Genomic DNA, 12,829 nt, shown 5'->3' with positions numbered 1-12,829 from the left:
TATTTTGTCTACAACTGTTGTATTTTGGAAAGGGCTAAGAATATTGCTGATCACTGTTTGCACTCTAGCCGAAACCTCGTCATACGATATTCAGAAGAGCAGAGACTAATAAGGAGAAAATCGAAGCAAGCTAGTAACGCAGCTCCTGGTCACTATAGCTCGGTCCTGGTCCATTCAGCTCTCCCCAAAGATTGCTGTTTGGATATTAGTATCTAGGGGGGCAAGGTAGTCTAGAGGTATACAGACTCTACAAAATTCCCAAATCAAAGCAAAAAATCCCAAGTCATTGCATTCCAATGTGCTCCATGAGATATCCCAATTACAATTCCATCCATCCCATACCCCGTACAAAAAACAAAAACAAAAAGGCATTGCAGGTCATCACAAAAAAAAAGTCCAACTCAAACGATCAAGATCTCAAATCTGCCTCTCCTCAATGCATCCGACCCAGCGACCGGCGCCGAGTAAAAGAGATTGAAGGAAAGACCATAGAAAGTCGAGTGGAAAGAAAAGAATAAAAGAAAAGAATAAAAATAAAAACATCTCGACCTCGGTCTTAGTTCTCGGCCCGACCCTGCTCGGCTGTAGATTGCTCGTAGCTCTTCTTGCCGAGCTTAGCGAACAGCGACTGGGGCTTTCCGGCACTAGAAGATTGTTAGTTTAGATATAATAGACAGGGAATCAGAGAACATACTTCTTAAACCGCTTGCCCTTGATATCGCTCAACTTCTTCGTGCAGGGACTCATGATATCGTCTGAGGGGGAGACATAGGAGGTTGGTTGTCTGTTATAGGTTAATCTCTTGTATAATGGATAATATTTGAGGATACATGTGTACTCACTCCTCGCCTGTTACTTTGCCCTGCAATACCTGACGATGGTACTCCATTGATGAGATGTCACCCTTCACGTCGGTCTTGTCGCTTTTCAGGTGGGTGTTGGTTGAGCGGTCGGCCAGAGGCTGAGCTGTAGTTGCATCCATTTTGTAGATATGGGATGTGATGGGAGATTTATGTAGAACTTGTAAAAGACTCGTGAATACTTGTAGAGACGTGTAGAGACGTTTGTGAGAATTGAGAAGGTTAAAAACAACTCGGATAAGATGAAAAATGGAAAAATGGGTGATTGTTGGCTGGGCAACCGAGTATGACGCCACATAGTCCCTCAATATTCTTACTGAACTATATATTACACACTTTTGTTCAATGAATGTTAAAAGAATGCAACTATAATAATAGTAAAGTGTTATTGTAAGTGGGAATCATAATCTAAACATATTCTCTGAAGCTAGTAGGCAGATGGGGAAGATGATCCTACAAAGGGAATTAGAAAAGATAATATAGTCTTGGCCCAATGCAGAGCGACCAGGCATACGAGTATAGCGATGAACTGGTAGAGCCGTCAATGATGAGCAAATATAGGAGCATAACGACAAATGACTTCTTGTGTGGTTAGATCGGGCCCTAAAACCCACTCGTCTCTGAAAGCGCAGCCGCGGTTCTGCTGGTGGTTGAAGTTGTTGCCATCTGTGTCCTCGGGCTTATCTACCCAGGTCAGATCCTGCTTAACCCTCTTACTTTCAAGTTGTCCCTCGTCACCATCTACGGGTCGCTTCTCGCCTTTATGGTCTGGTAGAGATCGACTGCTCCGGATATTGACTGGGTTGTCTTCTGTCGGCCGGAAGTACAAATCACGAAGTGTCTGCAGTTGATTGACAGTCACTTCGTCGAGGGAAGTGACCCTCGGACTTCCGAGGGTCATAATGCCTCGTCGCAACGTTGCAATTGGTGCCCCATGCCACTGTTTGGAAGTCGTAACGCCGAGATCCTCTGGAGAGATAAGACCTGGGTGTAGATAATTTTTCAGAAAAATTCGACGGTAGAGTCCACTAGTCGCACACTCTGAGATCTTGTTGTTCTTTATCAAATGGTCCTTATACATGGCACTTGTCGGGACCTTTCGATTAAGAACGCTGCTAGCGGTAGATCTCCGCTTTCTATCATCAAGTTCGAAATCGATAAAGTACTGCAAGTCGGTCGGTATGAATATAACACCTGGGTCGTGATCTCGATCAAATTGCGTGTGACAGCTTCCACAGAGCGGGATCCCATTTGCTGCCGATGTCAGGCTAAAGTCGATAAGGCTGGCGTTCAACCAAAGGTCCACCTATCCAAATATAGTTAGCCATATTCTATTCGAACTAGCAGCAATAGTATCACGTACCTGCTTATCTTCTTTTCCGATCACATCGCAGATCTGAGGATCTGTAGAATGACACACCCAGCAGGAATCTCCGGCGAGCCATTTGATTTCAGTTTTGGTGGCGGTCGAAAAGACGTCAGATCTCGGACAAGACTCAGTTGATGCTAGCGACATGACAGAGGAAGATGTTGTGTGCCTAAATGCAAGAGACCTGTCCTTCCTCGAAGCAAGTCATGATGGTGAGGAGTCGCAGCTGAGTGAGGGACAGAACCACGGTTCCGAGGCTGAATACAGCCAAGGCAAAATCCACGTTCATCTGTTGACGATGGACTCACATCGACTAGGCATAAGGCGGCGAGAGATCACCATTGGGTCGATGCACAACAATGTAACTACACAATAGCTCGAACCCCACCATGTCGCGGGAGAAGGTACCTAGATAAGAGGTCTAGACCGGTTGAGGTCACGAGACGGCGGTTGACGGCGGTGTGGCGACCAGTCACGGGACCTTGGGTTTTGGGCAGGAATTTGCCGGTTAGATGTTAGATTTAGGGGTTTTATACACAATGCAAGTTCTCGATTTATTCAAGATTGATACATAATACTAAAAATGCTTATCAATTGCTACTCGGCGAGTTTGAAATTAATTAAAAGTTCTGGTTGTTGGAATAACATATTGTAATTTATCGCTTTTACTATGCGTTCTGGGCTGCGTAACTTGCCCGTATAGGTAGCTTACTGTGACCCCGTCATCGCCTCGCATTTTATACTAGTAGATTGTTTCGAGCGCCAGTTCCTCGATGCCAAAGACATTCAGAACCCTATTAGGTTTAAAACCTCCGACGCGAGCTATATCGATGCACTAATTACCAATTTTTCTGGTATCGTCATCATACTATGTTGTAGGCTAAGACTAAAGGTCACGCAGCCGGATCCATATCCAAGTCAACAGGGCGCCCATTCAATACAGGCGGCGTACTATGAGAACGGACTGGTGGTGCCACCAAAGTAGACACAGATATATGCTGGGGAAAGGCGGGTTCTTCCACCTTCTCAGTCTCCTCCATATCTCTTTCCGGTGAAGAAGAAGACGTAGGAGTCGGCGGGGAATAGGCCGCGGTCGGACTAGAGGTGCTATCTTGGTCGGATGAGTCGGAGAGGTTTCTGCGATGGCCATTGTTCTCACGGTATGACGAAGTCCCGCGTGTCGATCCCGGGCTAGCCGACGGGGAGGCATAATTTGGAGATGAAGACCGAAAACTGTAGGACCGAGCGACCATTTTTTGAACGGCGGGGAATTCCATATAGTTGCTGCCCGAGCCGCGTGAGAATAGGGCGAGGGCAAAGCAGCAGAGGACCATGATGCTCTGGATCACGGTGACTCTCTTTTGGAAAACTAGTTCGTCGGCAAGGACACCAAGCTGTGCGCTGAGGGAGTGGACTTCTTGGTGGTATTGTATACGCTGGTGCTCAAACTCAAGAGCAACAGACTTCCACACGTGGTCGTACTGCTCGCGGAATTCCCTTAATTCGTTGAGTACAGTTACGTTGAGGTTTTCAAGAAAGGTAGATGTCTTTGCTAGCTGCCGCTTCTCAACCTTGTTGAAAGCATCACGCAAGATGCGAGACTGTTCCTCAATATAAAGAAGAGACAAGGTTGAGTTTGACTCAAGCATCTGAAGCCGCTTGTGGACAGATTTGAAGAAGGATTCTTGGGTCGTGGGGTTTGCAGATGGCGGCTGGGTGTTTGTAGGTCTAGTCGACTCCGGAGGAATGTTCTGCTCCTCTTTGGGATTTGTTGTGGGCTTCCCTGTGGTCTCGGATGTGGTGTTTTGCTGAGCAGCCTTCGAAGATATGATTGAGGCATCTGGAGGGGTCACGACATTTTTGGTAGGCTCACTCTGCTTTCGAGTACCCTCAGGTTTTGACGGCGCGGTTCCGACATTGGCCGCGGAGGGACTGCCTCCAACTGCAGTAGTAGAGTTCTGTTTCGACGGTACATTGGTCTGACCCACTGCGCCTGGCGGCGACGAAGTCAGAATAGGCGGCCCATCATTGATACCACATATATCATTCTGTTTCGCAAAAGGCGACACAGCCTCTAATAGAGGGTTCGGACAAACATCCACTGTAAGGCTAGGTTCTGCAGGAATGTATTTCTCGACCGGCACCTCGACAGGCTTGGTTTCCGGGGCTTCCGGAAGCTGGCTAGCTTCACTAGCCTCCAATTCCTCAACCTCAGCGCGCTCAGAGCTCTCGCCATGCTTATACTCTTCCATCATAGTGGTACCATGCACCCGAATTAAGCTAACAGGGCAAAAGAACTCATGTCCATAGTGCGTGAGGAACTCAATGCGAAGGTATCGAGCCCAAATAAGCGAGTTCTCTACTGCAAAAGCTTGCACCTCACGAGTGTTGCGAGCCTCATAAACCCCAAGTTCTTTCCACTGGTCCGGTTTCGCAGGATACCGATCCGAGACACTAACTCGGAATGTATGGAAGATAGAGCTGAAGAACTCATAGTTTGCAAGGACAACTGTATCAACCAGAATATCATCGCATAATTCCAAGATAAGAAATTTGTTTTTAGCTCGGCACTCGTTGAGCATATAGCTATCCTTATTCTCAATGAGCACAGAGGACGAACCTTTGCACTCGGGGTTCGTCTTCAACACTGTAGCCGCGCAGTCAAAGGAAGCATAGTTGAACCGCTCCTTGCAAGTAGTGCCGGCATCCTTACGGCGCGACGCATCTCTCTGCAGCGCACCCTGCCCTGGTACATCCCCATTGCCTCGTCTATCCGCGTGCCCGGCGTCGCGCGACGGGATATGCGAGTCCCAAGCGGCAGGACTAGCCTCGGGCGTTTCAGCGCCGAAGCCACCAAAGTCCAACTCAATCTCGGAATCGTCACCCAGTGAATCCAAAGCATTATTGATTCCTGTCGGCTGCCGACGGTCTTCCTTTCCAGCTGCCGCAGCACGTCTGCTCCCTCCGACATTCTCAGCTGATTGTCCAACCTTCGCTAGGTTCTGTTTCTTCCAGTCCTCAAATGAGAGGAAACTAGCACCGTCCAATAGCGAGTCTGTGTCTTGGTCTTGTTCCGCGCTCTGGTCAGGAGTTGTCTTCGCTGTCTCTTCGGGCGTTCCGCTCGAGACTGTAGATGAATTAACGACCGGATCGTCGGCTGCCGCACTTGGATCAGGCAATATTGAAGCAAGATACATATCGCGACCCGGTCCCCAACGCGTCTCCAGACATGGTGGTAGGTTGAAGAGCTCCGCCTCCATCTGCCAGGTACTCTTCGCCGGACATGTCAACGGTCTCGTAGGGAGAGCACCCTGCGCACCACTCGGGGGTGGTTGGGTAGTCGCATTGGAGAGCGCATTATGGCAGAGAGCCAAAAGGACGGAGGCACGGTATATCCAAGAAGTGAATGACCGGCCTGCGGTCAGCATGCTGTCGACTTGATTAGATAGTCACACTCGTTTAGCTCCCTGAGTTCAAGCTATGAATTCGACGCTATGCGCATTGTGACTGGGAGTAAGAACAATCGCGGGGGAGTTTTATCCCAAGTGCGAGATAGTGCGAGATACGAGATATTGTTGAGCAAACCCGAGCTTGGCGACAAATAGCGGTCTCCAGGAATCGGAAATGGCAAGTGGCATCATCAGGTTCTGACCGCCTTTCAACGACATGTGTATGCTACAGTATGCTAAAGTCAATATAAAACTACAAAGAACATCTAATCTATAAATTTTATAGTGAACTCAGTTCTTCGCGGATGATAATCAATTTTCCCTTTTGAAGGTGCTATATAACTAGTTACAGAATAACACGATCAAGGGAAAACGGCCGCGTTTCACCGAGTCCTCCCAGGATCGACTTCACCGCAACTCATTCCACTTTTTTCCTGGAAGAATCCACGCCATAGTTCGCATGCGAGGAAAGCCTCCCGCCAGAATCAAATATCCACCAGCGTATTCCGAGCCAGCCTTCTAACCTTTTTGTGGTTTTTCGTATTCGTAGTTTCCGCCCACTGTCCGTGACCCTCGGTCTGATATTGTACAGAAGAAATAAAAAAAACAGTTTGGACGAAGGAGGGTGATGCAATGAACGTGGCAATGCACCGTTGAGGACGGACGGAAACAAACGAAACACTCAATCCAAGAACAAAGAGACATAAGACAAGAAAGCGGAACATTAATTTATCGTGGGTAATTTTGAACTTTTTTTTCCCAACTGAATCGAAACATGCAAGCAGACATCAATGAGGGGGGAGTAATAGGGTAAGAGTAGAGTGGAGTGCGAGCAAATGCCGAGAACCCTAGAAGTGAGTCTCATGCCATCCGCCGACAAGATCAAGATCGTCATCGATGCTTCGATCATCAGGAAGGAAGCTTTTGGAGACATTGCTACGCCAATCCGGTTGTTCGATCAAATGGCGGCGACGAGCTTCCACGGGCGATGCAGGCTTGGTTTTGGTCTGGTATCCGGAAGTGCCTCGGCCCCAATCATGTCGCCTGTTTGCAGCAACGCTCTTGGGACCAAACACCTCACGCGACTTGCGAGGCTTGTACTTGCGAGATTCGTCCTCGGCTTTATAATTGCGTCGCACCTCACCAAGCATCGACCACTTATCGCCACTAGATTTCTCAGGTGGGGAGCTCCGCATGGGGCGGGGCGTGCTGCTCGATGCACTTGAGTCGCTGTCTTCGTCTAGGGAAAGGTCCCCTAGTACTTGAGGTTCCATCTTCAGATCCGCATCTGAGCCTTGAGGGCCTTGGTTGAGGGAAGCGGAGTCCGGCTCGCGCAACCTTTGGGGGGCAGCTCCCTGGCTCTCTTGGCTCCAACTGCGAGAGTTCTGCTCCCGGCGTTGCATCACGGCAAGATCCTCATTCTCAGACTCCTCTTCGTCCCACATGTCGCACCAGCTCTTTGAGATCTTGTCGGCACCTTTGTTGCCAAAGACCATCGACAAAGAAGGTAAGGGCTTTGTTGCATGAGACGGCAGAGATCCAGTGATGGAAACGGGATCAGAGCGGGGAAGACGTGGCACCTCACGCTTGCGAAGGTTGAGCAAGACGAAGGATTCACTGAGCTGGGAGTCCAACACAGAAGCGACTGATGGAGTTTCCATACGAGAGGAGAACCACGAGGTTCCCGCAGCTTCGGAAGCTGGGAACAAATCCTCGCTGTAGCTCTCGTTGTCCGGGATGGCAGATAGTTGACGGATAGCCTGGGGAGGGCTCGACTGGAGCGCCTTTGCCCATGGGAAAGAATCTCCCTGGTTGACATGGGGACTCTGGAGAGACGGGGTGCGAAGAGGCTCGCGATTGGCGCTAGCAGCAACCACCTCGCGGTCTTCGGTGCAAAACTCATCGAGAGATTCGTCGTCGGTAGTGAAAGAGACGGCGCGGAGAATGCAATCACGAACCTCCAGCAAAGATCTCTTGGAAGGATCAATGGCCAAAGAATAGGTCAGGATCTCATAGGTATCCTGGGACATGTTGGGGAAGATGTCGAACAGCGACTGGCGATCGCGCACAAAGTCCGCAAAGAGTACATCGGACTCTGTGGGGGTGACGAAAGGATTCCGAGCAAATAGAATGTTCAATAGACAGATACCAACAGACCAAATGTCGGCCTTAGCGGGGGAGTATCCTGTGCTGCTCGGGTCATATTGCTCGGGAGCCATGTAGCGGTCACTACCAACACACGCCTCGTGACACCATGATTCTTGCGTAGCGAGACCAAAGTCGCCAAGCTTCATGGAGCCATCTTGTGTCAAGAAGATATTCTCCGGCTTGATGTCACGGTGGTACAAGCCATTGGCATGCATGAAGTCGACGGCGCTAATCAGCTGTAGCATGAAATCGCGAACGTGCTCAGTCTCCAGTGGACCACGGTTAAGGCGAATGGCCTCGTATAAATCTCCATTGGCACAGTATTCCAAAACAAGATATTTGTGAGTCTCGGTGTCGAACGTATGAATCAGGTTGACCAGGTTCGGATGAAAACCAAAGCGTCGGTGACACTCGAGTTCTTCAAAGCGATCGTCATCAGAACTTGTTGAGGGGCCCTTGATTAGACGTTTGATAGCAACATCTTGACCGGTCTGGGTATCTGTAGCAAGGAATACTATTCCAAAAGACCCATGATTGAGGGGGGCCACAATTCGGAAACGACCATCCAAAAGCTGTCCCTCAACAAATTCTTCCTTCGAGCACTCCATGGTCGACATGTTGGCCTGATGATCCCGGAAGGATGGATGCAGAGATGAGATGAAATAAGAGGATCGGAATGATGTAATGCTCCAACAAAGAGATGAAGTGAAAACAAAATCTATGAGCCGCTCAAAAGAACACTTATGCGTGTTCAGAATGCGTCAAAGTGTGATAAGCAAAAGCAACCAGGCTAATGAAGATTAAAGACAACGAAGAGAAGTATCAGGCGCGGGATCCAAGGTAAATAGAGGATGGGCGAAAGAAGAGCCGGGTGTAGTCAGGAGGTTGAGATGAAATGAATCCTGACTTGGCTCGAAATGTCATATAAAAAAATGTACTGGTGAAAGTTGATGGACAGATGAAAAGAGGAGAGAATGATGGCGCAGTGGCGCAGTTGAGTGAACCCAGAAAGAGTTGTTGACGCTAAGGAAATGGGTAAAGACCGTTATGTGCTCATTTGAATATCGTTTTTCGTTGGTTAACGGGAAGGGGTCCCAGGTGGACGACACGAATGTGTCAGAAAGAGATGAACAAGTGTTTGGAAGTCGGCCTGATACCGGATGAATCGAAGATAGTTGAGGTAAAGCGCTGCGTGATATCGTAATTGGAAAAAGGACAAAGATGTATAGGAGAAGAAACTGGAAAGAATCCTATGAACACCGGGTTCAAGGTCAAGGGCCGTGACTCAAAAGTTGGAAGATAATTGAGATTAGTGAGTCATGAGAGGCCAGATGGAATTGTTGAGACAAGTTGATTGGTCGACTTGAGGGATCCGGTAGAGCACCCTTCTAATCCAAGCCGGAAAAGTAGAGATACTCGATGCCAGGTTGCCCCTGAGGTATGAAACTGCCGAAGTGCTCTCACAACAAGGTTCAACCGAAGAAACGTATGATTACCCGCGAAAGCAGGTAACACCTTCGTGTAGATTGGATGGACGAAGGCTGGATGGTATTGATAGCACAATAGCAATCCGATAGACCGATATTTGGACCCTTTTATAAAGTTGATGGAAGTGAGTCACCCGAGCTCAGGGTGGACCCAGAAGACCGAGGAAAAGGGGTTTAAAACGGAGATGCGAGAGAAATACTCTTCTGCACAAGGTAAATCAGGATTAGACCTTCGAGCTTGAAGTCGAGAGAAGAATATATATATACCGTCCAGGGTTGATAGTGTCTTGGGAGTAATGGCAAGCAGACACGGCAATCTTGGCAACCTTGGAATCGTTGGAAGTGATAGAAAGGTGACGGGTAAGTGATGGAGGAAGAGGAGGAGAAAGGTAGAAAAGGGCGGAGAGATGGAATATAGGAGAGCGAAGAAAAGAGATGATAGGGGAAAGGGAAGATAGATGTTGGTATAAGGGGAGTGGTAGAAGGAGCCAGGGAGAGAGATGTAGTAAAGCCGTGAGGGGAATTGGAGAGGCAAAATGATTGGTCATACCGTCTGATACCGTTACATACAGGTCTTCCCTCGTGGGCTGTTCATCCGTGTGATCTGCATTTCCCACTAAATTGAATGACGCCCGAGGTCCTTGGCCCGTTTCCGTCTCCCGGGGAAACTGGTAACGTACGGAATTAATACGAGTATTGAAATGGTCCAATCCAGCACAGTCTCCAAGTTTCATGAACCTTCCAGGCATTCCTTATCCTTGGTAAAGGGCGTCAAACGACTACGTGATCCCTCCCGATTATTTTTCCATCAAAATTATTCCCAAGGTTTCCCACGTTTGATAAACATGATAACGTTAAATCCCATTGTTGGTTGCCATTTCAACTCGAAGTTTGGACTATCGTATCATCTATCTTTTCAGAGTTCCCGATTTACCCAACTTCCCAACGTTGAACTTCCCAAACTTTTTCGAGATTCTGGTTCAAAGGGCCAGTCACAATGACGGTTGACATCAGCAGGGTCCTTTTGGAGTTTCATCGGCCGAGGGCGGATCAAGGTGGCGCACTATTCCCAATGCGTATAATTGCGCAGTCAATTCTGGGGAGATTAGCCAATCAGAATGAATTATCTGGCCACTATTTACAGGCTGCATGACGCGATAAAGTGGGATGGCGTGATCTTTTCTGATTGGTTCACCCCGGATACCGACTGCAGCCTAGTTCCAATTATGTCCAGTTATGCTGTCCAAGGTTATTCCTATGTGTTGTGCCTATGGGAAGGTACCCTTCCGCAGGTACAGTACTTGTTTCGGACCATCTTGAACTACCCTGGACTAGCTCTTTTGTCTTTCTTTGAACTTGCCGCGCGGGATTTATGAGACAAGATCTGATACCATTGCGGGGGTTGACTATCTCGATAGAATATTATCAATTGGAACCAAGTGGCTGATTCCAAGGGGAGGTTGGAGAATCATCTCAACCCAACAAAGACACGTTGTACTTCGAGTGGAGCGTGCTCCTCTAGTTGCCATGAGTCCCCAACCACCTTTCAGACACCCACGCAGGCCTGTCAAGCGGTGAAGGGCCCTCGCTGCCCAGGTCTTGCCTTAAGATCAGGTTTGACCGCCTCCTGTGGCCTGCAAGGTTTGTCCTTGCAGATCGATGAATAGGTACGATGTACTTCGTACACTTTTTGCATTTAAAGCATGCTCAGAAGTACATCATACCTAAACTCTCGAAACGCTACGGAGTTAGTGTGGATATGTGGCACGACTTCGGCGTCCGGCAACTATGCATCACGCGACGTCTCATCCATTTTGCGTCTATCACCCCATTCTATTCCCATTCTTGACGGGAAATTTCAACCCTCCCAGTTGAATTCTTGGGCTGTACTCTAATATGAGCACATCCCTTTCGGTACAATGACCCTAGCTGCATCGTACATAACATATCGTACATCGCACGCAAGTATAGCATCTACCAGACACTGCTCTGTATGCAGGGAGATCTACAGGTGACCGTCGGTGCACGGCTCAATGTCTGGTCCTGATCTCCCCCTCCATCAGCCATTCCCGTCGACTCCATGATTATCATTGCCGTTCCCTTTCATGCAGTCTCCTTCCCGGGTACGTATAACGTCCATAATAACGTCCACACAAGATATACTGCATATATACAAAACCTAGTCTAAACTAAACCCCTAAAAAGCATTCGTCATCTATTGCTCCTCGTGCATCAGAAGAAAGCGATCAGCGTATAAGAGCCGACCCCCAATGATAAATTTTTATACACCCGCTCCTATCAGCCCCCCTGAGTATTTGAAACGTGTCCCTAAATTTGCTTTCGGGGTACGCTTGCGTAGGTCTGCCTACGTAGCTACGTCCTACTCGGTACATGACTACACAATGCAAGATGAATATGATACTAAGTGGAGTTCTCTTCCGAATCCAGCACGATATGAGATATGAGATACGATTTGCCTTATCAGGTCTACGGAGGATACTTCCGGGATATAGACGTTTGCAACCTTTTAAGAGGAACCTTGGAAGTATCCTCCGATAGGCACGATAAGCGTCCGAGGTCGGAAGGACGAGTAAATAAATAAGGACGTCCATGGTTCCATTTGAATCATTATCATAGATTATCATATCATCCATGATAGACGGTATCATCCCATACCCCGCACGATCGTCATTCCCTGATCATATCCGGATGAATTTTGAATTCTAAACGTATTTGAACGTAGTCCGGGAAGTCCGATAAGGGAAGTTGGTGTGGCACTTAATATTGGATAGTATAATACGGAGTACCTCCGTTGAGATAATGGCTTATCATCCAAGCCCATATATACGAGAACGGATGTGCCAAGTTAAAAAGAGGGGGTGAGATAACCGAACAATTAATGAGGTGCCACTTCCCCGGATTTTAGTCTCAGCTGGTATTTCCTCAAATTGAACTAACCTCGTATATTATGTACTAGTCTAATGTTATATCAGAAAAAGTACTGCCGAGCCATTCTTCCTCTATAAAGCTAAAGCTTTTTATATTTTCAGTCCGATTGTCTAAGCTCAATGTGACTTGAGACTAGGATACGTTGAAAGAACCGGCACACTGCATATGGCCTGTGCAACTACTCCACGGAGTATACATCTACACATGCATTTGCATTGCTCCATGTACGGAGTACAATAGGGATCCCAGCCTCCTGTAGGTCTCTTTTTTTCTCCGTCTACAACTCCGCATTACTGCAGGAAAAGTATAGAGATTAGAATTTTCAAAGTCAATGCAAGGGTCCTCATTGCCTGAGGCATTTTTCAGATCGTGTGCTCCATCGTGCGTAAGACCTTTCATGTTGTGTATGTTCATGCTTGACATGTCGAGTTCTTAGCCGTTGCCGAGTCAACACGGGTATGGTTCCCCCTCCTTTTTTGCCTTACAGATCGAATTCAGTCGCCTTGTGAATGGGTGGCATTGTATTGACAAGCTACTACAATTGTACAGCATATTCCTCAACCCCGT

General features: G+C 48.0%; 4 protein-coding genes across 4 annotated transcripts; all 4 read right to left on the bottom strand.

Annotated features, from left to right (window-relative positions):
• Positions 1–556: 556 nt before the first annotated feature.
• Positions 557–982, bottom strand: PGRI_057100 (Spo12 family protein; the record flags this gene model as incomplete). The annotated part of the gene is made up of 3 exons (XM_040793423.1): positions 557–644; positions 695–784; positions 843–982. 3 exons carry the CDS (start codon positions 980–982, stop codon positions 557–559), a joined length of 318 nt encoding a protein of 105 aa, XP_040648278.1.
• Positions 983–1,401: 419 nt separating this feature from the next.
• PGRI_057090 (uncharacterized protein) lies at positions 1,402–2,376 on the bottom strand (the record flags this gene model as incomplete). The annotated part of the gene is made up of 2 exons (XM_040793422.1): positions 1,402–2,166; positions 2,224–2,376. The coding sequence occupies 2 exons, from the start codon at positions 2,374–2,376 to the stop codon at positions 1,402–1,404; spliced, it is 918 nt and encodes a 305-aa protein (XP_040648277.1).
• Positions 2,377–3,122: 746 nt separating this feature from the next.
• Positions 3,123–5,657, bottom strand: PGRI_057080 (Sad1/UNC domain protein; the record flags this gene model as incomplete). The annotated part of the gene is made up of 1 exon (XM_040793421.1): positions 3,123–5,657. One exon carries the CDS (start codon positions 5,655–5,657, stop codon positions 3,123–3,125), a length of 2,535 nt encoding a protein of 844 aa, XP_040648276.1.
• An 869-nt stretch (positions 5,658–6,526) lies between these two features.
• On the bottom strand, positions 6,527–8,443 carry PGRI_057070 (putative serine/threonine protein kinase; the record flags this gene model as incomplete). The annotated part of the gene is made up of 1 exon (XM_040793420.1): positions 6,527–8,443. One exon carries the CDS (start codon positions 8,441–8,443, stop codon positions 6,527–6,529), a length of 1,917 nt encoding a protein of 638 aa, XP_040648275.1.
• Between the last annotated feature and the right edge of the window lie 4,386 nt (positions 8,444–12,829).

Source organism: Penicillium griseofulvum (assembly GCF_001561935.1).
Source record: "Penicillium griseofulvum strain PG3 chromosome Unknown contig_95, whole genome shotgun sequence".
Classification (NCBI taxonomy): Eukaryota; Fungi; Ascomycota; class Eurotiomycetes; order Eurotiales; family Aspergillaceae; genus Penicillium; species Penicillium griseofulvum.
The sequence above is the reverse complement of the archived record's forward strand: the minus strand, read 5'-3'. Positions and strand labels throughout refer to the sequence as shown.